General features: G+C 46.2%; 1 protein-coding gene across 2 annotated transcripts in view; it reads left to right on the top strand.

Moving 5' to 3' along the window:
* LOC138246549 (sialic acid-binding Ig-like lectin 11) overlaps nucleotides 1–27,409 on the top strand; it is a 239,411-nt gene that overhangs the window by 105,874 nt on the left and 106,128 nt on the right. For both annotated transcript variants that reach the window (XM_069201216.1, XM_069201219.1), the window contains one exon: nucleotides 11,688–12,068. In XM_069201216.1, the coding sequence (XP_069057317.1) occupies nucleotides 11,688–12,068 (381 nt within the window). The remainder of the gene's footprint in view (nucleotides 1–11,687; nucleotides 12,069–27,409) is intronic.

Genomic DNA, 27,409 nt, shown 5'->3' with positions numbered 1-27,409 from the left:
GACACTTGCTGGAGAAGAAACCTGAACCAGAAACTACATCCTGCCAAGAAGAACTGCCTGGCTGCTCAAAGGACTCACCTGTCTGCTTTCTACAAAGGACTGCTGCCTTGCTGTTGCCCTGCTGTCTTGCTGAACTCTTGTCTGGCTGTGAAAGTGCTCTCCAAGGGCTTGGATAGAGCTTGCCTCCTGTTCCTTGAAGTCTCAGGACCAAAAAGACTTCTTCCTTTCACTTGGACGCTCCGTGCGCCGAAAATTTCGACGCACAGCTTGTTTCGCGGCGAGAAAAACGCCGCACACCGACGCTGATCGATGCGACGCCCTCGGGACGATCGAGACTTCGACGCACAACCTCGCAAGGACAAAGCCGCCCGACTTTCCAGGAGAAATCGACGCGACGCCTACCGTGAGCGCGAAACTTTGACGCACGGCCTCGCAAGGACAACGCCGCCCGACTTCCAAGGAGAAATCAACGCGACGCCTGCCGTGAGACCAAAAGTTCGACGCACGGCCTCGCAAGGACAACGCCGCCCGACTTCCAAGGAGAAATCGACGCGACGCCTACCGTGAGATCGAAACTTCGACGCGCAGCCCCGCAGAACGACGCGCAGCCGGAAAACAAGCAGGAGAATCCACGCACAGACCCGGGACATCTGGTAATCCCCGCGACCCACAAAAAGAGACTGTCTGCGCGCCGGAAAACGACGCCCGACTTCCCCGCGTGGAAAAGAACGACGCAAGTCTGTGTGTGCTGAGGAGAAATCGACGCACACACCCCTTTTTCCGCGCATCTCTTCTCCTGTGGCCCTCTGAGGAGATTTCCCACCAGAAACCAGGTACTCTGTGCTTGAAAGACACTTTATTGCTTTTTAAAGACTTAAGACACTTTATATCACTTCCCTGTGATATTTCTACAATTTTCCATTGCAACTTTATTCTTTTTGACCTACAATTATCCTGATAAATATTATATATTTTTCTAAACACTGTGTGGTGTATTTTTGTGGTGCTATATGGTGGTATTGTATGATTTATTGCACAAATACTTTACACATTGCCTTCTAAGTTAAGCCTGACTGCTCGTGCCAAGCTACCAGAGGGTGGGCACAGGATAATCTTGGATAGTGTGTGACTTACCCTGACTAGAGTGAGGGCTTTTGCTTGGACAGAGGGTAACCTGACTGCCAACCAAAAACCCCATTTCTAACATTGGTGATCAGCGGTGAGGATAGGACTTGTATTTGTGCAGTGACATACAGTAGCTAAGTATTTCACTACCTACCCACAGTTGAAGGTCAACTTGGTTTTTTCTCTTTTTGAAAATCCGTTTTTTTTCCTGACAATTTTCAAAAACTAAATCCTCACTCAACATGTCTCTGACTGGGTCTCAGACAGGGGACTTTGACCTAGTCCAGTTGGATACATACACGGTCAAACAACTAAGAGGATTCTGCAGGGCATTAAGGGTACCCACCCAAGGGGCCTCCAGAAAGGAGGACTTTCAAGTGGCGCTGAGGGCCTGGGCAGAAGCCCATTTAGAGGATGATGAGGAAGAGGAGCCAGAAAATGGCCCCTCAGAAGGATTTTCACTATCTATGGATGGTGTTACCACTGCAATTGTGCACCCTTCCAGACCAGGGAGCAGTGTCTCCATGCAAAGCCTGACCGCAGAGGAAAGGAGAGAGGAAAGGGAGTTCCAATTGCAAATGGCAAAACTGAAAATTGAGGCGCAACAGGAGGAAAGGAGGGCAGAAAGAGAAGCCAAACAAGCTGAGGCTGAAAGAGCAGCCAAACAGATTGAAGCTGAAAGGACAGCCAAACAGATTCAAGCAGAAGCTGAAAGGGCAGCCAAACAAGCAGAAGCTGAAAGAGCAGCCAAACAAGTGGAAGCTGAAAGAGCTTTGGCTGAAAAGAAACTATTGTTGGCTCATGAACTGAGTCTCAAGGAGCTGGAGATCAAGGCAAGACAGTCTGAATCCAGCAATAATGGTGGCAGCATACAGACAGGACCTGCTGGAGAAAAGAAGGTTCGTATACCCAAAAATGTGGTGCCCAGTTTTGTGGTGGGAGATGACATAGATAAATGGTTAGCTGCGTATGAAGTTGCACTAAGGGCTCATGAGGTTCCTGAAGGGCAATGGGGGGTAGCTATGTGGGGTTATGTGCCGCCATTGGGGAGGGACACACTTCTCACATTGGATCCACCGGATCAAAACACCTACCCACTCCAGAAAGCCACTTTACTTGCCAAGTTTGGGCTGACCCCTGAGGGATACCGTCAGAGGTTCAGGGACAGCACCAAACAAACCACACAAACATGGGTAGATTTCTTTGATTTCTCTAGTAAGGCACTGAATGGATGGGTGCGGGGCAACAAAGTAGCAGATTATAAAGGTTTATATGACTTGATCCTGAGAGAGCATATGCTTAATGTTACTTATACAGATTTGCGCCAGCACCTAGTGGATAGTAAGCTGACTGATCCCAGGAAGCTTGCTGAGGAGGCGGACCTCTGGGTTAGCACCAGAGTGTCCAAAAAGGTACCTGGGGGGGACTCCCACAAAGGTGGTCAGGGTTCCCAACAGAAGAAAGAGGGGGGAGATAAACTTACAGATAAGGAACTCTCTAAAGGCCCCCAAAAGAATTCCCAGGGAGGGGGTGGCAACCCTTCCTTTTCCAGATTTGGGAAAAAGCCAGGGACATTTGACAAGTCAGGAAAATCTAGCCCCAAATGCATGGAGTGTTACCAATATGGTCACTACAAAGGCGATCCACAGTGCCCCAAGAGGGCACCGTCCACTACCGGACAGGCACCTGGGTTGACTAGTGTAGCACTCGGGGGGGAGATGGACCCAACTAGCTTTGGGGAGCAGGTAGAGATTTCCCTAGTGTCCCTGGGAGAAGGAGAAATGGTGCCCAAGGCCCACATGCCCAGAAATACTTCCAAGTACCGGCAGTGGGTCACCATTGATGGGCAGAGGGTGGAGGCTCTGCGTGACACAGGAGCCAGTATGACTACTATCAAGAGTCAGCTGGTGTCAGCAGAGCAGATAATACCTAATACATTCCACCAGGTCAGAGTAGCTGACAATCGCGAGAGTCACCTACCGGTGGCTCTGGTTCCCTTTGAGTGGGGGGGGGGTCTCTGGTACTCTGAAAGTAGCTGTGAGTCCTGCCATGCCTGTAGATTGTCTGTTAGGCAATGACCTTGAGCACACTGCTTGGAAAGAAGTGGAGCTCAGGTCTCACCTGGAGATGTTAGGGTTACCTGAGTGGGTCTGCATGACCACACGGTCCATGGCTGACCGAGAGGGAAGTCAAGGGCATCTGGAGCCTGGAACGATGGCCCAGAGAGCTGCCAGGAGGAGGGACCAGGGGTGCGGGAAACCGGCCCCAGCTGTTCCCACAGTGGCTGACGGGGCTCCTGAGGAGGAGGCCTCCGAGCCAACTGGGGAAGACATTGCCGCCCTAGGTGACTTACCTGAGCTTGCTGGCTGGCAAGTTGAGGGTGGACCCACCAGGGAGGAATTCTGCAAGGCGCAGAAAGAATGTCCCACTCTAGAAGGTTTGAGGAAACAAGCCTCAAACCAGGCAGCCGGCGACGCCTCTGGCGATCACCACCTATATTGGGAGAATGATCTCCTCTACAGTGAGCCTAAGGTTCCGGGCTTTGGGGCAGCACGTGTGCTGGTGGTCCCCCAATGTTACCGAACCTTCCTACTGGGTCTGGCTCACGACATTCCCCTGGCAGGACATTTGGGGCAGGGCAAGACCTTTAACAGGCTTGTCACCCACTTTTATTGGCCCAAAATGAGGACACACTCAGACAAGTTCTGCAGATCCTGTCCTACCTGCCAGGCCAGTGGTAAAGCAGGAAAAAGGGTTAAAACCCCCCTGATTCCACTTCCTGTCGTTGGCACCCCCTTTGAACGGGTGGGCATCGACATTGTTGGTCCCTTGGACCCCAAAACTGCCTTAGGCAACAGGTTCATCCTGGTTTTGGTGGACCATGCCACCCGTTACCCAGAGGCAATCCCTCTAAGGACAGTAACTGCACCGGTGGTGGCCAGAACCCTGATGGGGATATTTACCCGTGTGGGATTCCCCAAGGAAATAGTGTCTGACAGAGGCACTAACTTCATGTCTGCATACATGAAGTCTCTGTGGGATGCGTGTGGTGTAACTTACAAGTTCACCACACCCTATCACCCCCAGACGAATGGTCTTGTGGAGAGATTCAACAAGACCCTGAAAGGCATGATTGGTGGCCTCCCTGAGGCCATGAGGCGTAAGTGGGACGTCCTCTTACCATGCCTTATCTTTGCTTATAGAGAGGTCCCCCAGAGAGGGGTAGGGTTCAGTCCCTTTGAACTTCTCTATGGGTACCCTGTCAGGGGACCCTTAAGCATTGTCCAGGAGGGATTGGAGAAAGCTCCAAAGACACCCCCTCAGGATGTGGTCAGCTATATGTTGGCCCTCCGCAACCAGATGACCCGCTTCTGGAAAGAAGCCCAAGATAACCTTGAGGCCAGTCAAGAGGTGATGAAACAATGGTATGACCAGAAGGCCACCCTGGTAGAGTTTCAACCTGGAGACAAAGTGTGGGTAATGGAGCCAGTAGAGCCCAGAGCTCTCCAGGACCGCTGGTCTGGCCCATTTGAAATAAAGGAGCGGAAAGGGGAGGCCACTTACCTAGTGGACCTCAAAACCCCTAGGAATCCCCTAAGGGTGCTCCATGTGAACCGACTAAAAGCTCATTTTGAGAGGTCGGAGATCAACATGCTTCTGGTCACAGATGAAGGAACGGAAGAGGAGAGTGAACCTCTCCCCGACCTCCTCTCTGCCCAAGAAGGTGATGAGTCAGTAAGCGGGGTCATTCTGTCTGACTCCCTGACTCTAAATCAGAAAGGAGACTGTTATGAGCTGTTGGAGCAGTTCTCCCCCCTGTTCTCCCTTACTCCTGGGCTGACCCACCTCTGTGTTCATGATATTGACACAGGTGACAGTCTCCCTGTGAAAAACAAAATTTACAGGTTGTCGGATAAGGTGAAGGCCAGCATCAAGGAGGAGGTCTCCAAGATGTTGACTCTAGGGGTCATTGAGAAATCCAGTAGTCCCTGGGCCAGCCCAGTGGTATTGGTCCCTAAGGCTACTGCCCCAGGTGCGAAGCCAGAACTCCGGTTCTGTGTGGACTACCGGGGTCTCAACTCAGTCACCCGGACTGATGCTCACCCCATCCCCCGAGCTGATGAGCTCGTGGACAGGCTAGGCGCTGCCAAGTTCCTGAGTACGTTTGATCTTACTTCAGGGTACTGGCAGATCGGCCTAACTGAGGGGGCCAAGGAAAGATCCGCATTTTCAACCCCGGATGGCCATTACCAGTTCCGGGTGATGCCGTTTGGGTTGAAAAATGCCCCCGCTACCTTCCAACGGTTGGTTAACGGGGTCCTAGCTGGCAAGGATGCCTTCTGTGCAGCCTACCTGGATGACATAGCTGTCTACAGTTCCAGCTGGGAGGAACACCTGCTTCACCTCAAGGAGGTGCTTCAGGCCCTGCAACAGGCAGGCCTGACCATCAAGTCCAGTAAGTGCCAGATTGGGCAGGGTTCCGTGGTGTACTTAGGACACCTAGTGGGTGGTGGCAAGGTGCAGCCACTCCAGGCCAAGATTGAAACTATCAAGGCCTGGCAACCACCCCGAACACAGACGGAGGTGAGAGCCTTTCTAGGCCTCACGGGATACTACCGCCGATTTGTCAAGGGCTATGGTACCATTGTAACACCCTTGACAGAACTCACTTCCAAGAAGCAACCTAGGTTGGTGAATTGGACAGAGGCTTGTCAGAAAGCCTTTTACGCCCTGAAGGAAGCCATGTGCACGGCCCCCGTACTCATGGCCCCTGACTACTCCCAGGAATTTATCGTGCAGACAGACGCTTCAGAGCATGGCATAGGGGCAGTCCTAGCACAGCTGAATGAGGAGGGCAGAGATCAACCGGTAGTCTCTATTAGCAGAAGGCTATTACCACGGGAACAGAGGTGGAGTGCTATTGAACGAGAAGCTTTTGCTGTGGTCTGGGCACTAAAGAAGCTAAGACCCTACCTGTTTGGGACTCACTTCCGGGTTCAGACAGACCACAGGCCCCTCAGATGGCTCATGCAGATGAGGGGTGAGAATCCAAAACTCTTGAGGTGGTCCATTTCCCTACAGGGGATGGACTTTACGGTGGAACATCGCCCAGGGGTTGACCACGCCAATGCTGATGGTCTCTCCAGGTACTTCCGCCTTAGCGATGAGAGCTCCCAGGAGGTCGGGTAGCTCTCCCCACTTTCAGCTGGGGGGGACACATGTTAGACCTGACAGCCTTAGGGTAGTCACCCCTAACTTTTTGCCTGCCTCCCTCCATTTTTTTGGACACTGTTTTTGCTGGTTTATAGACTCTGCGCACTTTACCACTGCTAACCAGTGCTAAAGTGCATATGCTCTCTCCCTTAAAACATGGTAACCTGGAATCATACCTGATTGGACTATTAATTTACTTATAAGTCCCTAGTAAGGTGCACTTTATGTGCATAGGGCTGGTAAATTAAATGCTACTAGTGGGCCTGCAGCACTGGTTGTGCCACCCACTTAAGTAGCCCCTTTTTCCTTGTCTCAGGCCTGCCATTGCAAGGCCTGTGTGTGCAGTTTCACTGCCACCTCGACTTGGCATTTAAAAGTACTTGCCAAGCCTAGAACTCCCCTTTCTCTACATATAAGTCACCCTTAAGGTGTGCCCTAGGTAACCCCTAGGGCAGGGTGCTGTGTAGGTAAAAGGCAGGACATGTACCTGTGTAGTTATATGTCCTGGTAGTGTAAAACTCCTAAATTCGTTTTCACACTACTGAGAGGCCTGCTCCCTTCATAGGCTAACATTAGGGCTGCCCTCATACACTGTTGAAGTGGCAGCTGCTGATCTGAAAGGAGCAGGGAGGTCATATTTAGTATGGCCAGAATGGTAATACAAAGTCCTACTGACTGGTGAAGTCGGATTTAATATTACTATTCTAGAAATGCCACTTTTAGAAAGTAAGCATTTCTTTGCACTTAAATCCTTCTGTGCCTTACAATCCACGTCTGGCTGGGCTTGGTTGACAGCTCCTTGTGCATTCACTCAGACACACCCCAAACACAGGGTACTCAGCCTCACTTGCATACATCTGCATTTTGAATGGGTCTTCCTGGGCTGGGAGGGTGGAGGGTCTGCTCTCACACAAAGGACTGCCACACCCCCTACTGGGACCCTGGCAGACAGGAGTAAACTGAAAGGGGACCTGGTGCACTTCTTAGCCACTCTTTGAAGTCTCCCCCACTTCAAAGGCACATTTGGGTATAAAACAGGGCCTCTGCCCTACCTCATCAGACACTTGCTGGAGAAGAAACCTGAACCAGAAACTACATCCTGCCAAGAAGAACTGCCTGGCTGCTCAAAGGACTCACCTGTCTGCTTTCTACAAAGGACTGCTGCCTTGCTGTTGCCCTGCTGTCTTGCTGAACTCTTGTCTGGCTGTGAAAGTGCTCTCCAAGGGCTTGGATAGAGCTTGCCTCCTGTTCCTTGAAGTCTCAGGACCAAAAAGACTTCTTCCTTTCACTTGGACGCTCCGTGCGCCGAAAATTTCGACGCACAGCTTGTTTCGCGGCGAGAAAAACGCCGCACACTGACGCTGATCGACGCGACGCCCTCGGGACGATCGAGACTTCGACGCACAACCTCGCAAGGACAAAGCCGCCCGACTTTCCAGGAGAAATCGACGCGACGCCTACCGTGAGCGCGAAACTTTGACGCACGGCCTCGCAAGGACAACGCCGCCCGACTTCCAAGGAGAAATCGACGCGACGCCTGCCGTGAGACCAAAATTTCGACGCACGGCCTCGCAAGGACAACGCCGCCCGACTTCCAAGGAGAAATCGACGCGACGCCTACCGTGAGATCGAAACTTCGACGCGCAGCCCCGCAGAACGACACGCAGCCGGAAAACAAGCAGGAGAATCCACGCACAGACCCGGGACATCTGGTAATCCCCGCGACCCACAAAAAGAGACTGTCTGCGCGCCGGAAAACGACGCCCGACTTCCCCGCGTGGAAAAGAACGACGCAAGTCTGTGTGTGCTGAGGAGAAATCGACGCACACACCCCTTTTTCCGCGCATCTCTTCTCCTGTGGCCCTCTGAGGAGATTTCCCACCAGAAACCAGGTACTCTGTGCTTGAAAGACACTTTATTGCTTTTTAAAGACTTAAGACACTTTATATCACTTCCCTGTGATATTTCTACAATTTTCCATTGCAACTTTATTCTTTTTGACCTACAATTATCCTGATAAATATTATATATTTTTCTAAACACTGTGTGGTGTATTTTTGTGGTGCTATATGGTGGTATTGTATGATTTATTGCACAAATACTTTACACATTGCCTTCTAAGTTAAGCCTGACTGCTCGTGCCAAGCTACCAGAGGGTGGGCACAGGATAATCTTGGATAGTGTGTGACTTAAACTGACTAGAGTGAGGGCTTTTGCTTGGACAGAGGGTAACCTGACTGCCAACCAAAAACCCCATTTCTAACACTACGGTAGTCATATTGGATAATTAGTTTCCTTCATAAATTATAATCTATTTATTACGTTCTTCAGAATTGCTGCTCTAGTATCTGGCAGCTTTTGATTCTTTACTAACAATCAGGTCACAGAATATTACCTGAAATGAATTACCTTATATGGAGTTTCTTACTAATACTAATTCAAAGCATAAAATCAAACAACTGACTTGATATTGATTGAAATAATGATGGATTATCTGTTTTTTGAGTGGTGGTCAATGAGACTTCAGATACCTTTATGAAATCTGAATTAATTTACAAGAATATGTAATGGTCATCAGCAGGTTAATGCTGCTCAAAATTCTTCTTAAAAGGCAACACCTTATACTGATGCAGGAATTCTATTATATTCTGTAGAGATTATTATAATTCTTGTTGTTTTCGCTGAGATGAGAGAGAGAGGCTGCTCTCATACATACAAATGCAGCCATCAATTAGGAAGCAAAGGAAGACGTGCTAGATTTCTCATTTGGTCACAATTCCCTCTGTTCCTCAGTCCTGTATTCTGGTCCTGTCTCTTACAAGTTGGCAGCTAATCGTCCTGTCCTTGGTCCAATCCTATCCAAGGTGCTGGAGCAGAGGGCTCCAGTAAACTAAACTGCGAAAAGACACATTGGTCCACAGGCAATCTTCTAGCCAAACCTATTGGAAAGTTGTGTCAGGCTAAATTGCTAATCAGGGTCTGAGAAACACATACAATTCCTGAACAAACCAATCGAGTCCAAGTGCTTGTTCCTTCAGTACTGTTCAATCTCATGGTAGTTAGGGTTCCATAACAATCACTCCCGCATGTGCCTTGATTACGACAGACATCTCGTACCGCTATCAGAAAATGAATATGTCTCTCACACTGCTTCACTTAGTAAAGGATGGTGGCTTTAGCTTTCCTTGGAGAACTGATCACAGCATGTAGGGGATGGCCATGGAGCACCTCTTGTTTGTTCAGGTGAGAAGAGTGTCCAGTCCTTGACCACAATATTTGTTTAGGTGCTGCATCTTATGTTCCGGGGGCTGACCTGTCTAAACTCGTTTGACCCACTTAGATGAGCAATAAATAGCCCTTTTGTCTCTACTAAATGCTTTGTTGATGTGAATTCGAAACATAGAAACCTTGCTACAATTGCCTATACATGGTTCAAGAGAGGTGAAAGAAGTAACACAAATACAGGCGGTTTCTTGAATGCCTGTACCTTCTAGCTTGCTAACCTACCCTCCATGGGAGCACACAAACAGCAGTACTCTACCTCTCATGTACACTACAACTATGAGTGTGTGACAGTGAATAGCCCTGCTGGCCACAACTATGCATGTTTTTTTACACTGTAGGAGCTTGAAAAGTGGTTGGTTTCTTTAGTTTAAAAAAATAGGGGATTCTTAGGGCAATGGAGAGGCTTGTGCAGCCGGGTAGTCACCCGCTCTAATCCTTACTGGAAGGCAACATATTGTCAGAAAGAATCACCAGTTTGGCGCCCCCTGCCCAAGAGCAGGCATAGGAAATGGGTCAAGGTTACTGTAGTACTGCTCTAATTGGGTTGATGTGAATCCCCAGAAGAAATAAGACCACCAACTAGTCAAGGTAAAACACAGCTTCAGTAATTTAATCCTGGGCTCAACTCCACAGTAGCTATGGCACCAAATACACAGGCTTAACTTAGTAAAATATGTAAAGTATTTAACAGTAACAAAACGGTAAAAAAATCAAAGCATTCCACATTAAAAAAATCCACAACAAATTTAGAAAAATATAATACATTTGCGGGGAAGGACCAATTTTACCTTGTTTTAGGGGTCAGAGCAAATACCCTGGCGTCTGGACAGCAGTGCTCCAGTGTGCAGAGTTAAAAAATCATCCCTACTATTCCTCTTTGCATACATAAGAAAAATTACGCACACCCTATTCACACTGTGAGAAGTGACCTGTGTCAGCCATAAGCAGTTTGACAATGGGGGGACCAGAGCAAGCCTTCTGAACTAGAACCCGAAAAGACCTGTAGTCCATTACTATTAATCAGCTGCCACCTACGTTTAGTTATTTCATGGACTGGACACCGGGAGACAACTTTTACATGTTAGAAGGTGGTCCCCTTGGTCAAGATCTAACTCATCAGAGTGGGGTATTCTGCTGGAACCAATTTACATAAACATAGTCCAGCAGACTTGCAGAGGGAGTTAATGTGGAGGTCCCTTGCAGTAAACCATCAGGACGACAGAATGTTAGAAGACGCAGAAGGGCGACAGGGGGCGACAGGGCCACTTACTGTAGCAGAGACTTTCTACCGCAGTAAACGAGTGACTTCTAGAAGTCAGTAGCATGCACGGTATGGGCCACATGGAACCAGGGCCTTGGACATAAGTAGGTCTTGCCTGGACTGAAATCTTCATGCAGCAGCCAGTGACTGATATGACAACTCACTCCCTGATGTTTCCCAGAAAATAAGTGCAGCTCAATTGCCTAAACACATCACCTAGTTGTAAAGCCACACATCTGAGATGAAGACACCACATTGTGGTTACTTCTCATTCACTCTTAAATGAAATATTAGTTCCCAACACGAATGTGAAAGAAAGATAGTAAAACGAATGAAGGGACAGAAGTCAATAAGGCTTATACGATGCTGGAAAGGGAATCGAGAGTTCAGGGGGCTCTGCTATCTGTGCTTTAAAGCTGTGAAACCTTTCAAAGGGCTACAATGCAGCGATGGGTCACAATGTTGACAAAAAATCGGATTAGATGAGTTTAGGAATAAGAGAGTTTCTAATCCTCTGTCTGGAGACGGAGGCGATCACAACGGGAAGCAACAAATATTACCAATGATCTCACCCTGGGTAATGCGTTTCTGTATCTACATTATCTGCTTTTACTATTGCTTAAACGGCTGCATCAGTAAACGGGGTATTGCGTGTGTCCTCCCCCCTCTCTCCCTTCTTCACAGTCCTGTTTTCTGGTAGTTTCTGTGATGTTCGGTTTCCCTCTGTCCCCCCTCCTCGCTCATACACCTCGTAATAGTTCATATGATTCACTTTACGTTTCCTGCCGCTCTTGTCTCGCAGGTGCCCTCTGTCCCTCTGAAGATTATACATTGACTGTGACCTCCCCCGTCAGAGCCCAGAAGGGCCTGTGTGTCCTCATCCCCTGCACGTTTACCTACGAGGACACGACGGAGAGTCCAGGGAGAGCCCACGGATACTGGTTCATTAAAGATGACCCCCAAGACAAGGCCGTGGCTACCAACGATGTAAACAAACAGATCTACGAGAAAGCCAGAGACCGCTTCAGACTGGCGGGAGATGTAAGGAGCCGGGACTGTTCCCTGAGCATCAATGACGTCAGGAGCTGGGATAAAAAAAACTACTTCTTCAGATATGAACACAGTGAAGCCTCAAAATTTAAATGGAATTACGTTGGTTTTCCTCTTCGTGTGACAGTATTAGGTGAGTGTTGACACCTTTGCTTCTCCTCTGTAGCGAGTATGCCGCTGCCTCTGCTTCTATCAGCCGCGTCCCCGCGGGGCATTGCACCCCACACGGTGACAGAACCCCGTAGGCGCCTACAAGAGCCTCAAAATGAAAAACTAACATTAGATTGCTTTTGTGACCAGGTCCCAACAAAAGAATATGTGTTCAGCGCACTTGCATTTCGTTTGCCTTATTGTTTAGAGGAAGTGCGCGCCTAATATATATGGGCTGCAACGAAGTGTCCGACTTTTTTTCCTCTCTTTCCATTTTTCTTTCCTCTTTCCCCTTTTTTCTTGCCTTCCTTATTTCCTCTTCCCCCTTTTTCTTCCTTCTAGCCATCATCTCTCCATCCTTTCTTCTTTCCAGTTTTCCTTCATCCCTCCCTTTCTTCCTTCTGCTCTTTCCACCCGTCCTCCTCTCCTTTCTTCCTTCCTCCCATCTGCCCGCCCTTCTTGCTCAAAGACTGATTGGCTTTTTCAAGTTTGTCTTAGCCAAGACCGTTTGCTGTTTCCACAATTTTCCACAACTATGTGTACAATGTAGCCACCTGTAGGGTAACTTCATCCATTGTTCTGTGGATCTGTCGTTCACATGTTCCTTCCGTCCACTCCAGCGTGCATCAAGGTGCAAGGTGTCCGCCTCCTTCAGGCTCCCTTCACTAGGGCCGGCTGCCCTTCCACAAGAGCACATCAACACACACACAAGCTCCCTTCACCAGCAGGTAGTAGTGTGGCAACGTGTGCACTTTTCAGAACAAAACAACTTCACCGCTAACCATTGTTTTTGTTTAACTTGATGCGGCTCCAATAGCTTCCCAAACAATAAAGGCTTGTGAAAACCATGACAAAACGAAACCAGATCTGCAAAGACTGGTGCCCAGCTCCAGACTTATTGACTTTGCCAATGCTTATTTTCATGAATGTCACACTTTTCCACGCATTATGTGTCCTTGCTCGGAAATCATGGTGTCTGTCGCATAGTACTTTAGATCTAACCCATTTTAGAAAGTGGCTACTGAATTCCTTTTAAGGTAGGTGTGTTTTGGCCTCTTTTCCCGAAGAATAGGAAGAATATTACAGCCTGAAAACTATAAACTGTGTTCTTGTTGGCAAGTACATTGCATTAGTGCAGCCCATGGCAATGATGTTGGTTCCTCTTCTTTGTATTCAGTTTGTGGGAATAGTTGAAACTTGTGAAGTAATGAGAAATGGATGGGTGTTTGTTTTACCATAGAATTTACCCATGGAGTGAACAAGAAGGCTGAATTAAAAATGACTCCTAGGTTCATCATAATTTTAGCTGAAGTGACTAGAATAGGATAATGTCTCTTTCAGTTCCTTCCAATTGTAGATTGTGCTTTTTTACTAACATTGAGGTTTCTTATTAGAAGTTCACTGATACATTCCTTAAGTCAGAGTCAATCAAACTCCTGAAATAAGGAGGCCATACATGCAGAAGAGTTGTACAGCAGATTTCTAGCACTGGAAACCTTTTAAGGTGCCATGTAGCGTGCATTTGTGCACTTTACATGCGCACCACTTCTAATGAGGGTGCATCTGAGAGGGGTGGGGGCGCGTATAAGCCCCTAGGCACCCTTAGGTTTGCATCACATAATTTGCAGTTTCCTTTTAGGAAATCACAAATTTGAAAATGCCGAGCTATTCTCACCTATGGACGTTTAAGCCGATAGAAACGAAGAATGGTGTAGCATTTCTAAAGTAGTGATTTCCTAACAGCGATTCCTAGCCAGTGGGAATCACAATTTGGGAACCTTTATCCTTGTACATTCCATTTTGCATTTCCTGAATAGTAATTTCTCACGATTCGCTATTTATGAAGCTCAAGATAGAAATTTCGTACATCTGGCCCTTTATCTCAACCAAAAGGCCATAAAAGTACAGAATAAAAACTTGATACACACTCTTTACAACAAGTAAAAGATCAGACCCTAAAATCACGGATTGCAGTTGCAGTACAATTAGCAGTTGTGCATGTAAAGTGCATCAAGTGAAAAGAACCAGTTATCATTCTGCTAAAGTGCATGATAATGTGGCTTCATAAATCAGTGGGGATCTGGAGGCCTCGGACCTGCTGTGAGAGGTATGTAAGAACCAGCAATAAGCCGGAATTCCCAGGGAGGTTCTTAATTCGACCTGAGCTACTATAATATAATAACATAAACATAGGTACAGTAGCGTAAACACTTCCCTAACTTAATAGGCAGGTGTACCCGATGTGGGTATAAAGTGCATTAAATAGACAAAGAAGGGTAACAGCGTGATAAAGTGTGTAACAAGGAGGCATCATGATTCAGTCGGGTTCTGCGGCCTCAAGCTTGGTGTAGACATATTTAGAAGCTAGTTATTAAAAGACATATGTCAAACCACTTGGAAAAACTTTACATAATATTAACTACTGCACACTTGGGCCAAAACCAGGGAATGGACACAATACATCTTATTTTGATTTAAACCAGGGAATGGACATAATAAGTCTTATTTTGATTTAAACCATGGAATGGACACAATACATATTATTTTGATTTGTTCCTGCCAACAACTCGCTGGACCAGCACAGTGACTTGAACCTATGAGTCAATGCGCTGTGGTGCAATAAACCACAAAGCCCTTGACCTACTTATCAAAAGGTCCGGACTGGGAACCCAAAGCAGCCTGGCAATTTTGTTGAACCAGCCCCACGGGGTATGAGTATGTGAAGCACTGCTGCCTTTGTTACTGGAGGCCGATGTTGCAGCACCCCTGAAAAACTGCCCCCAGTAACAACACCAGCCCCCACTGCGGGAGACCGGCCCACACCCTTCTAGCCTCCAGGGGAAACGCCCGATGTCCGCTATGGCCAGTCCGGCCCTGCTTATCAAGCGAGTGTTGGTGACCTAAAGCCTCTTAAATGTGTCTCATGGCGCCCCTCATTCTGATGTGGCATTAATGAATGATTGACTCTGTTTCTCATGCCATAGAGTGCTACCAGCAGACCAGAATGTCTAAGCAAAGCACTAGGGCCAGTGCACTCATAAACCAATGTGTTCTGTGCTACACTCAACCGTACTTAGTAAGGCAACGGTTCTTCAATGTAATTCACAATTTAAGATATCCCTTCATGTGAATGATAAAACATCATCATGACGTTATACGTGCAAAGACACCGTAGCCAGACCACATCTTTTCTTAACTTGCATTATTCTGCTGCATTCCACACATCGGTCCTGATTATGATGGGTTGGTGTTTTCTAAACCCCGCTCAAACTCCTGAATTCGGAGTTGGGTGTTAAAGGGTGTCATTTAACACACCGAGTAATCACCCTTTGTTACATTTTGACAGATACAACTTGTCACAATTTAACAGGAAAAAGGGATAAGATGTTCACTGGTGCAGTAAACACTAAAATCCACGCTAGTCCCCTAAAACAATATGTATCATTATTTATGAGGAGCCATAAACAGCACTTTGGTTCAGGAGAACTTGAATCAGGGTCTTACATTCATTATGAGCTATTCGACTTCCGCAGCAAAACCATGTGTGCCAACCACTCCAATCACTCAATTTGCAAAGATTGTAATTGTTTTCATATTTATTTCCTCAGCCACACAGGCAGTCTACAAACTTTTTTAACACACCCCTGGGCATTCTTTTCATCAATATCCCATGGCAAAAAAACTTTGAGTTTCTATAATCTCTAACTGAACTCCTCTGGAAATCTTTCCTCCTATCTGATGCTATCTACTTCTCTAGTTCACTTCCCTAGCCACAGAACTTCTCTAGATAAATACGCGTGTCCTCATCATTGTTTCCTCAAACTTCAGTCTAGGCTCAAACAATGGCTTCTTTCCATAAGCAAAATCATTACAGTTCCTCAGTTTATTCCCTGGTAACTGACTCACAATTCTACTTCATCAACCTTTAAATTGCAAAACAGCACATTGCCTCTTCTTCTTCGTCTCAACTAATGATGATCCCACACAAGTGAGAGAACATGTAGAGAAAATGGGTTGTTGGTTGACTGGGGTGTGAGCCCTGTTCAAGCAACAGCCAAAATCCCTGGCAGGGTGAACCACAAAAAGTCACTGGGTATTTTGGCACAAACAGCAGTCAGGCCTAACTCAGAGGCAATGTGCAAAGTATTTATGCAGCACACAAACAGTAATAAAGTGAAACACAAGACAAGAAACATCCCCCACCAATTTAGAAACATGTAATTTTCAATATATGATGTAACACCAAAACAACAAAAATCAAATCAGTAGATCCAGAGTTATGAGTTTTTTTGTAAAAACTGGTGCATAAAAGATCAAAGTGCCAATCGCTCACATTTAGTCTGTCAACCATGATGGAGCTCGGCTCGGATACAAGAAGCGGATTGGGCCCGGTCAGTGCTAACCTCCGGACTTAGAAGACATTTTGAGAAAAATGTTCTGAGAAGGTAAATGTTAGACCTGACAACCCTAGGGCGGTCTTCCCCAAACTTTGCATTGCTTGTGTCATATTTTTGCTGATTCCTTTTTGTTGGCCTTAAGACTCCGAGCACTTTAACACTGCTAACCAGAGCTGAAGTGCAAATGCTTCTCCCCAAAAATATGGTTTAATCGACTTATCCACAATTGGCACATTAAATTTGCCTCTATCTCCCTAGTATAGTGCACTACATGTGTCTAGGGCCGGTATATTAAATGCTACCAGCGGGTCCACAGCACTGCTTGTGCCACCCACATGAGTAGCCCTTAAACATGTCTCAGTCCTGCCACTGCAGAACCTGTGTGTGCAGTTTACACTGCCATGGCGACTTGGCATTTAAAATCCCTTACCAAGCTTTAGACGCCCCTTTTATTACATATAAGTCATCCCTAAGGTAGGACCCAGGTAGCCCTAGGGCAGGGTGCTGTGTAATCAAAATATAGGACATCTGCTTTTAAGGATTACATGTCCTGGTAGTGAAATACTCCCAAACTCGTTTTTACTACTGAGAGGCCTACCCCTTTCATAGGTTAACATTGGGGATTCCTTATTACATTTAAGAAACTGCAATTCCTAATTGAGAGAAGATAGAGTTGAAAAGGTAATGGCAAATCCTCTTAAATGGTAAAGTTGGATTTGTAGTTACCATTCTGAAAATGCCACTTTCAGAAAGTTGGACAATTTATTGCTCTTAGCCATTTGGTGTCTGCTGCATGTCTCTGATCACTGGTTGGGCTGGGTGACAGTTCACATTGTGTATTGCGACTAGACAGTCCCATACAAAGGAAGGCTGGGTGTGACTTTTTGCATCTTCCCGGGAGGAAGGGAGGGAGGAGCTGGGCACAGCCATACACCTGAATAGGCAACCCAAATAGGCTGTGCTCTGTCCCCACACAAAGGGCTGCATACCCCTTATAGCGAGCCTGGAGCCAGGGCAGAAAGAAAGGACCTCTGTTCACTTCAAATACTCTTCTTTGAAGACACTCCCACGTCAAAGGCACAACTCAGTATAAATACTGGACCGCTGACCCTACCAACTGAATACACTGCTGCTCTAAATACTGCCACTCTCCTGGTCTGCTGCTCTGAAAGACTGATGCCTTGCTGTGCTGCCCTGCTGCCTGCTGCTCTCTCTGACTGTACTTCCATCACTTGACCCAGAGTGACCCCACGGGCTAGCTGTCTAGCCTCCGGTTCTTCCAAGACCAAGGGATATCAGTCTTTAACCCTGCTCCTGTGCCTGGCCCATTGGAAGAGGAGACAGGTGCTTGCTGCAGTGGAAGTGATGCATCTTCTGCCGTGAGACGCAGAATTGACACATTGCCTCTGTTGTAGGAAAAAAAACGTCTCATCGCACTTGGAACCGGCGCAGTGCCATCAGAATCAATGCATCAGAACCACTGCACCGCCGGCGCTGTGAGAGAGATGATCGGCGCGTCCCCTCAACTGCGTGGGGAAGCCCACCGCTTCACACTGTGAACCTTTGTATCTTGCAATCAGCGCTTTGTTTTTGGAACCAGCGCATTGCCATCATTGCGTGGAGAAAGTCAACAGATCTCCTTGACCATGGGATTGATACCAACGCATCTCTCTGCTGCATTCCGCATCTTGTGTTTGAGACAGACTTAAGGTACTTTTGCTTAGCAGGCATTGCATGGGTCCTGTGTCTGGCCTGCACTACATCACAATCGGCTTGAACTCTTGTCCAATGCTTTAAGATAACCCCCATAGGCGCTTATTGCTTCTAAGCACTATTTTCACTTTTACTCTTGTCCAATGCTTTAAGATAACCCCCATAGGCGCTTATTGCTTCTAAGCACTATTTTCACTTTTATTCTTTAAAAAATCATATCTTGAGTTCTACTATATGGAAATTTGGTTTGGCCTTGTTTTATTTATAAAAACTTAATAAATCTTTCTACACTGGTGTGGAGTCTTTTTCTGATGTTTTCACTGTGTTACTATTTGAAGTGTTGCACAAATACTTTACACATTGCCTCCTAAATTAATCCTGCCTGCTCTGTGCCCAGCTACCAGAGGGTGAGCAAAGGTTAATTTATGGTGTGTACCTGACTTACCCTAACTGTTCAGCCTACCAGAAACCCAATTTCTAATAGTAAAGTTCAGTGGGACCAGGCTGCAGGCGATGTCGAGGTGGGAGCGTCGTTACCAGGGAACCTTGAGTCAAAGCAGCAGTGACGATTTCTATGTCTGGGCTCAGTCACTTTTTTGAAAGTTGAAAATCTCCATTGGGGCGAGGCAGGAGGCTATACCTAAAGAGAGTTCCAGCGGCTCGGATACTGCTTTGGTGAAGGATCACTGAACCAGATTTGCTACTATGGAGAAGAATGTAGCAGGAGCATCAGCTAAGTCAGGCTGACCTGTGATGCACCTTGGATAGGTAGATGCGCTGGTTGGTCCCAGTCTCCACTTGGTTCTCATAACACTTTTTAACCAAAACATTTTCTAAGTCCTTAGTTTGGCTATCTGGGCACATTCAGCATGAGAACCAATTGTCCAGGAATGATGGGACACCACTGGGGGGTTCAGGTGTCAATCAGGCTGGGTCCAGATGCTGCGGGTTCAAGATGGTTGGAGCTTTTTATGTTCCTGTGGATTTGAGCAGAGGCCAGCAAATTAGCCCTTGCAGTCACTCTGGTAGTCCTGGGTTCAAGGGAAGATGCAGGGCTCAAACAGCAGGACTGGCTTCTGAGGATTCAAGGCAGACTCCAAGCAGCAAAGCAGTCCTTCCAGGTACAGCAAAGCAGTCTCACAGAGTGCATAACAGGTCACTGCAACAGACAGTCCTCTGAGAGTTCCTCCGCAGGTCCAGGAGTGAACTGAAGAGTGGGTCTGAGTGCCCTATTTTTATACCCCATGCCTCTTTTGAACTTGGGAGAAGTTTCCAGAGGTTCCTTCTTTGAAGTGCATGGAATTTCCTGATCTCTCGCCCCTGGGGTCAAGGTGGCTGAAGTGACAATGAGGAGGTGATAAGTCTTTTGTGTGATGGCAGAGCACAGCCTATTCAGTTGCGAGTGAGGCTGTGCTCATCTCCGTTCCCCCCACATCCTGCCAGAAGATTGCTTATTCAGGCACACTTAATCCCTCTATTGTGTGACTGTCTGGGAGGATACGTGTAAAGTCTAACTGTCAGTTACAAACAGTCATGTGGCTTAAGACAGCATGCAGGAACTAAGAGCCTAACACAGGAAAATGCCCACTTTCTAAAAGTGTCATTTTCAAAATTATAATGTGAAATTTGACTTTACCATCAAATATAGCAGAAAATGACAGATTTGCATTTCACATAATTACCCCTATTTTAATGTAATTTTGCTGTCATTTTGGATGATCACACAAAAGCAACTTACACACCCCTAGCTTATTATATTCTGCAATGGGGAATGCCAAATAATATTCTATAGTAAGGAACTAATATGAGATGGCATTAAATGCAATGATTTCTTTTAAAATTTTCCAGGAACTGACTTGAATTGCTAATTAACGTTGCCAAAACCCTGGCCCCACTCCCTTCCACAATGCCCAGGATAAGTAAGAATAGAAACAGCCACAGGAAAATGAGACCTGCAAAAATTAGGCCATAATGCTTCCTGATTACCCTCAAGAGCAATCGATATACAGGGTACAATAAATTAGTCAGAAGCACCTTAATAGTTGAAAAAACTCCAAAAGATCTTTCCTTTGACATATTCGACGACAGACAGCTAGCCCAGTCACCGCCTGCTATTCGTTGAAACATAATTCTTCTCTTCCCTGTGGTGGTGATTCATGCATCAGCAATTTAACCACCCAGCAGTCAGATCCATAGGTAACACTTAAATTATTGTAAGACACCTGCCATAATAATGGTCTAGAATGGAACTGTAACTTCAGTTCTGATTTCACCTCCCCAGAGCTTTTCCATATTTTTCAAATTATCACATCCCCTAAACAAGCAGAATCGTTGCCACCTCAGGACCAAATCTGATGTCAAATTGAATAAACATTAAATGCAATGACTACATCTATATGTAAGGCACATAGAGAATACTTTCAGATCAAATGTCATAAGTGTTCAACTCCACATGTGAACTCACAAAAATCGTTTACATTTTAATATCCCAAAAGGCCACAGAAAACAAACCCACCTTGACAACTGGATTTTATAATGATTTGTCTGAATTTGTCTAGGAGAAAGTTCAAACTATGTACTTAAAGTTTACAGGAGAGGATCCCCTTAATAATTCTGGCAATTTGAGGTCAGATATTGGATCCAAATTACTTCACATCTACCTTATATAGTCAGGGGACTTGGCTAATGAACTAGCCAAGTGTAAATCCAGATCTCTTTTAGACCCATGTGCCCCTCATATCTTAAGTCACGCATCTTTCTCTATCAACCAAGTGTAAAAAAAAAATTGAATATTTTCTTGAACACTGCTATTTTTCCTATGAGCTTGTAACATTCTCTACTGCTTTCCGTACTCAAGAAACCAAAGGCTGATCCAACTGTGCTAAGTAATTTCATACCAATTTTGCTCCTGCTACAGCCTTTAAGATTCTGGGGAAATTTGTTAACAACCAGCTAACTCACTTCATAGAATATAATATTATCCTATATGAATCCCAACCTGGGCTTCGACTGGGCAATTCCACTGAATCTGCCTTGTTAGAAGTAACAGAATTCATCAAAGGAAACTTAGACAGAGTTTTTCACTCGTGGTGTTCTCACTTGATTTATCAGCCGCTTTTGATATGGTGTTACATCAGGTTCTGATGGACATAACAAGAAAGATTGAGATGCAAGAACAGGCCTTTGCTTGTTTAAAACGTTCCTTGAGGACAGGTCTCAGGTGGTTTATCTTCTGCACATCTAGAAAAACACTCTGCTATGGGGCCCCACAGGGATTGGCTTTGATTCAACAACAGGGTACTAGCAGATCACCTTGACTGAGGCCCTTTTGCTTGAAGAATGCCCCTGCTACCTTCCAAACCGTTGGTTAACAGGGTCCTGACTGGCAAGGATGCTTTCTGTGCCGCCTACTTAGACAACATTGGTATCTACAGTGCCAGTTGGGAGGAACACCTGTATCACCTCAAAGTGGTGCTTCAGGCCCTGCAACAGGCAGGCCGGACAATCAAGGTCAGTAAGGCTAGATTAGACAGGGTTCTGTGGTGTATTTAGGACACCTGGTAGGTGGTGGCAAGGTGAAGCCCCTCCAGGCCAAGATTGAAACCATCGTGGCCTGGCAGCCACCTAAAACCCATACAGAAGTGAGAGCCTTTATAGGCATCACAGTTTAATACAGAAGATTCATTAAGGGCTATGGCACCATTGCTGGCCCCCTTAACTGCGCTGACTTTTAAGAAGCAGCCTAGGTTGGTGATCTGGACAGAGGCTTGTCAGAAAGCCTCTGATTCTCTCAAGAAAGCCATGTGCACAGCACCGGTGCTCAGGGCCCCTGATTACTCCAAGGAATTCATCGTGCAGATGGGACCTTAAGAGCATGGCATAGGGACAGTCTTAGCATAGCTGAATGAGGAGGACCTAGGCGAATCGGTAGCCTTCATTAGCAGGAGGTTACCTTCAAAGGAACAGAGGTGGAATGCCATTGAAAGAGTAGCATTTGCTGTGGTCTTGGCACTGAAGAAGCTGAACCATACCTGTTTGGGCCTCACTTCCGTTCAGACTGACTACAGCCCCCTCAGATGGTGCATGCAAATGAGGGGTAAAAATCCTAAACTCTTGAGATGGCTAATCTCCCTAAAGGGAATGGACTTTATGGTGGAGAATTGCCCGGGGACTGACCAGACCAATGCTGGTGATCTCTCCAGACTCTTTCACCTTAATGAAGAGACCTCCCAAGGGGTTGGGTAGCTCTCCCCACTTTCAGCTGGGGCAACACATGTTAGAACTGACAGCTTTAGGGTGGTCTTCCCCCAACTTTTTGCCTGCCTCCCTCCATTTTTCTGATCTCATTTTTGCTGGCTTTAGGACTCTGTGCACTTAAGCACTGCTGACCAGTGCTAAAGTGCTTGTGCTCTCTCCCCTAAACATGGTAGCATTAGCTCTTACTCAATTGGCATATATGTAAATTACCTAAACATCCCTAGTAAAGTGCACTAGATGTGCCTGGGGCCTGTAAATTAAATGCGACTAGTGGGCCTGCACCACTGATTGTGCCACCCACATAAGTAGCTCCTTAACCATGTCTCAGGCCTGTCATTGCAAGGCCTGTGTGTGCAGTTTCACTGCCACTTTGACTTGGCATTTAAAACCACTTGCCAAGCTTTAAACTCCCCTTTTATTACATACAAGTCAACCCTAAGGTAGGCCCTAAGCAGCCTATTGAACATGGTGCTATGTACGTAAAAGACAGGATATTTACTCGTTAGAGCTACATGTCCTGGTACTGAAAAACTCCTGAAGTTGTGTTTCACTATTGTGAAGCCTTCTCCTCTCATATGCCAACATTGGAAATTCTCTTATATACTTTTAAACGATAACTTCTGATCTGAAAGGAGTAGCAATGTCATGTTTGGTATGGTTGGAATTGTAGTGAAAAATCCTGCTTATTGGTGAAGTTGGATTTAACATTACTATTTTGAAAGTGCCACTTTTAGAAGTAGGCATTTCTCTGCATTTACTGCTCTTTGTACCTTACAGCCTTTCTCCAATCATACCTGGTCTGTGCTGGCAATTCCACCCAGACAGCCATAAACACAGGACTCTCAGCTGCATCTGCATTCATCTGCGTAATGATGGGTCTTCCTGGGCAGGAGAGGGGCTCTCAGTTACACGTCAATGGCTAGTGGCCTTACCCCACACAAAGGGCTGATAACCCATCACAGATCTCCTGGCAGACAGAGCTGGGTTGAAAGGGGGCCTTGTGTACTTCAGAACCACTCTTTGAAGTCTCCTCCACTTCAAAGGCACGTTTGGGTATATGTACAGGGTCTGTGACCCCCTAAAATCAGACACTTCTGGACCTACAACTGGACTCTTTCAGAAGGACTGCAGTGCTGCCCAAAGGACTTCTCTGGACTGCTTTTCTGGAAGGACTGCTCTCCTGCTTGTTGTCCTGCTGCATGCTGCTCCCTGACTCTGCTAGAAGGACTCTACCTTCCCACCATAAGGGATCTCCAAGGGCTTGTCAGCTTTCCTCCCGTTTAGAAGTCTCGGACCATCAAAGACTTCACCTAAGAAAGAAAATCCACTGCTCCAGAAAAATTGATGCAATAGCTGCAGAATCGACATATCTCCTGTCTCATGCCTGAAAAATCAACGCAGCACCTGGTTCATGATCACAGCGCATTTGGATTTTCCATGCATCATTCCTGGGTGTCAATTTGCAATCAAACCCCGCACCGCAGTAAGGAACCAGGGCTGCGTGGCTAGAAAACAAACAAAGCATCACCTTGCCTGTGAGGAAAGAATCAACACATCACCCCTGCCGCACCAGAGAATTAGATTTAACGCTTTACTTCCCGACGCCTCATTGCCCACAGCATCTTTATTTTTGATGCATCCCAGGCACGTTTTGCTTAAGACATATATCCATTGATTCCTGTGGATTAAGACTTACTTAAACCTCTAAAAAGTGATATCTTGACTTGTGCAAATTGGATTTTTGTCATTTTGGTCTTGTTGTTCATCAGACAAATATTATCTATTTTTCTAAATTGGTGTGAAGTATGTTTTGTGGTGTTTTCCCAGTGTTACTGTATGAGGTTCAGCCTGCCTGAACTGTGCTCTGTGTGAGCCCTGGATAATTTAGCTTGTGTTGTGACTTACCCTGACTAGGATGTGGTCCCTACTTGGACAGGGTGCATACCTGTGTTAAGCAGAGACCTAATTTCAAACATATGGTGCGTTATGTCATAGCAAAATACCATGCTAATGTAGTAGTTCCAAGAAAAAGAGTGTTGATTTCAGATACAGCACTTTTGTAGTAATTCACATGGTCTTGGTCCTTTCTCCAGGGAAATGTTTGTTTATAGATGTGAGTATTAATTTACAGGAAATTAAAACACATTTTTTTATAAAATGGGCACTTTACATCAGATGGAATGTATTTAAAAAAAAAAGATGTTAAGTTTTAAAATATATTTTGCCCTGTTACAATTGTTAAGGCGGAGCAGAGTCCCCAACTATTCATTATTTACTATACATTGTTTTAGTGATGGAATTGTATTGTGATGATGTGCTTTTATGGTTCATCTGTGATATGGACACAATAAAGATTGAATTGAATTGATTTGCATTACTGAAGGTCAGCATTAATGCAAAATGATAGAAATGCTTGGGTGACAATCAATTCTTATACTTTGAATCTGCCACAGAAATATCTAAGCTTGCCCTTGGAGCAAAAATCCAAAACATTCCTACTTCGTTTCCAGCTATTTTCATTGTCACAATTAAGAGCTGTGTTATAATCTGCTGTGTTTGTAATGCCTTCTCTGCCCCTGCTTCCCTACTATGCTCAGACTAGCTTATGATGTCATAGAATATTGGTGAGTGAATGTTAGCATGAATGGTGGTTAGATAGAGTGGACTGAGCAGAGAGGATGCTGCTCCTGGTGGGGCGGTCTACTAAGTAACCTGTAAACTATTATCTTCAACAAACCTACAACTGGTTAACCTATATGAACTGGCTACCTGACTCCTGCTTACCAAGATGTAGTCTTCAATTATAACACAGGCGATGACCAGAATGTGAACATACAGGTCACAAGGAGCTACAAAAAACTAAGAAGAGAAAGGTAGATTGAAGGCATAAGATGAGAAAGAGAAGCCCTGAATGCTCCACCGGTGCCTTTTCCAACAGACAGTCTATGGACACCAAACTCAAAGGCTGATAGCTTAAGAGTGTAGGTTGCTGAGCTCTGAATGTACTCAAATGAGCAAAAATTATCATCTAATCATTGCCAGTATTGAAGTTGTATGGTTTCAAACTGGCCTCAAATGCTGGCTCACAGCTTATAGATTGGAGACCTCTGACAGGCAGTGACTGTTTTGTGAATCAGACTTGCTGCACTTGGTCTGCGCCATACCAAATGTCAATTTATTTGGAAATAAGGAAAGGAAGTCCGAGTTGATGATTCGCAATAATATCTAAAGGATCTATATCACTGAAATGACTTGAAAAATGGTGCCTTGATGGAACTGTTTGTAAATGAAGTTCAAGTGGTTGTGGAGTTATGTGACCAAACAAAAGAGAGAAGAGTCAGCTGCTGCTTCACAACTTTATATGTAATATGGTAAATATGGATGAGGTGTGTTTTCAGCAATCCACAGAAGTCAGTTATTAAAACTGATCGGGTTTCAAGAAGGGAGAAATGTAACTGTCACCTTATTGCTTATCTTTGGCCTTGGCAGTGCACAGTGACCTGTTAAGAAACATCAGAGAAAAAGAGAAAGCACTTCCTCAATCTGAGTTTCATGCCTAATTTTTAATCTATCTCTGTGCACCGAAAGTGAAGAGGTTGTGTGCTGCAGGTGTTCTTAGTCCTGCAAGACTGCTCAGATGAGGATACATTGACTACATGTCCCTAGTCCTGTAAGAACGTACAGTAGAGGTTGGGTATGTAGTATGTTTCCCTGGTCCTCCAAGTGTGCACAGTAGAGAGGAAGTGTGCCTAGATTCCTAGTGTTGTGCAGTCGTTCTCTAGAGGAAAAGTGTATGATTTATGTCTCTGGTCCTGTAACTGAATACAGTGGAGGTAGGTTAAGAACATGTGCCTGTTCCTGAAAAAGTGTGCAGAGGAGAGTATGTGGAGTAAGTGTTCTTGGTCCTGCAAGGGTATGCAGTAGAAAGTAAGTGGAGTTTAAGTGTGCCCCTGGTATGAAAATATTGTTCTCCTGCTACTGCACCTGGTGGAGGTTTTGTTTGGAGAAGTTCTGTGTGATCTGTGTATGGATATGCTTTCAGGTTCTTGTGGATGAGTATGAATGTAACTGTAACGTGGCCTTAATGCCAAACATGGTAGACATGTAGCAAAGGAGCTTCCCAGTCCCCCAACAATCTTGATACATCTGCAGGGGCTGGGGGCATCCTTCCACAACAGATCGCCATGCCACAGCACCTGGCCCCTCTGAACACAGAGGGCAGCAACCAAAATCCCAGAGGAACAGTTTGTTCAATCCGTAGCTCTGAGTAGGGGCCGCGCAGCGTCCCGCTTGGGCCTGGGCCATCCCACACTGGGTGCCACTTGTATCGGCCTAGATGTTGGTGGTCCCTCGGCTACTGGAGGGCCCAGACCTGGGGGTGAGTTTGCTCCACTGCTTTCCCAATGGCTTGTTACTGGGATCGGACTGCAGCATCTACATAAGGTTTGGCCTGCCCTGGCTTTAGTTGTCTGGTGGGGCCCATGTGGCCCTGTGACTTAGTGATTTGGGACATTGGGGAGAGCGGTCCAGGCCGGCCTTGGGGGTCAGCCCATGTATGTATGACCCTATGGAACAACTGTGTCCCATACTGCTTGGGGGGCCCTGTAAACTTTGACACTAGAGGTTCTGTGCATCAAGGACACTTGGGGCCATCTGGGGAACTTGGCACATCATCGCAGCCGGTCCCTAGTGCCACCCACCGAGTGTTGTCTGGCCCTGGTGCATTCTGCTCTGGATTTGGAGTTTCACTCTAGCCGGACCATGCTTCTGGAGGTGCCACATTTTAACCTGCCTCAGTTCCCAATCTGCTGTGGGATAGCCCTCAACCTGGCTACTTTCGAACCCTTAGACTGCTCATGCTCCTATTGCCCCGTGGTGTGTTGGCTGTAGATGTGGCGTGTCTCTGACACCTTTGGCCTTGTTGGCCCTTTGTGGACCCTTCGTTCCCTGTTGTGGA

The sequence above is a fragment of the Pleurodeles waltl genome, chromosome 7, assembly GCF_031143425.1.
Source record: "Pleurodeles waltl isolate 20211129_DDA chromosome 7, aPleWal1.hap1.20221129, whole genome shotgun sequence".
Taxonomy (NCBI): Eukaryota; Metazoa; Chordata; class Amphibia; order Caudata; family Salamandridae; genus Pleurodeles; species Pleurodeles waltl.
Note: the sequence above shows the minus strand (reverse complement) of the source record. Positions and strands in the feature narration are given on the sequence as shown.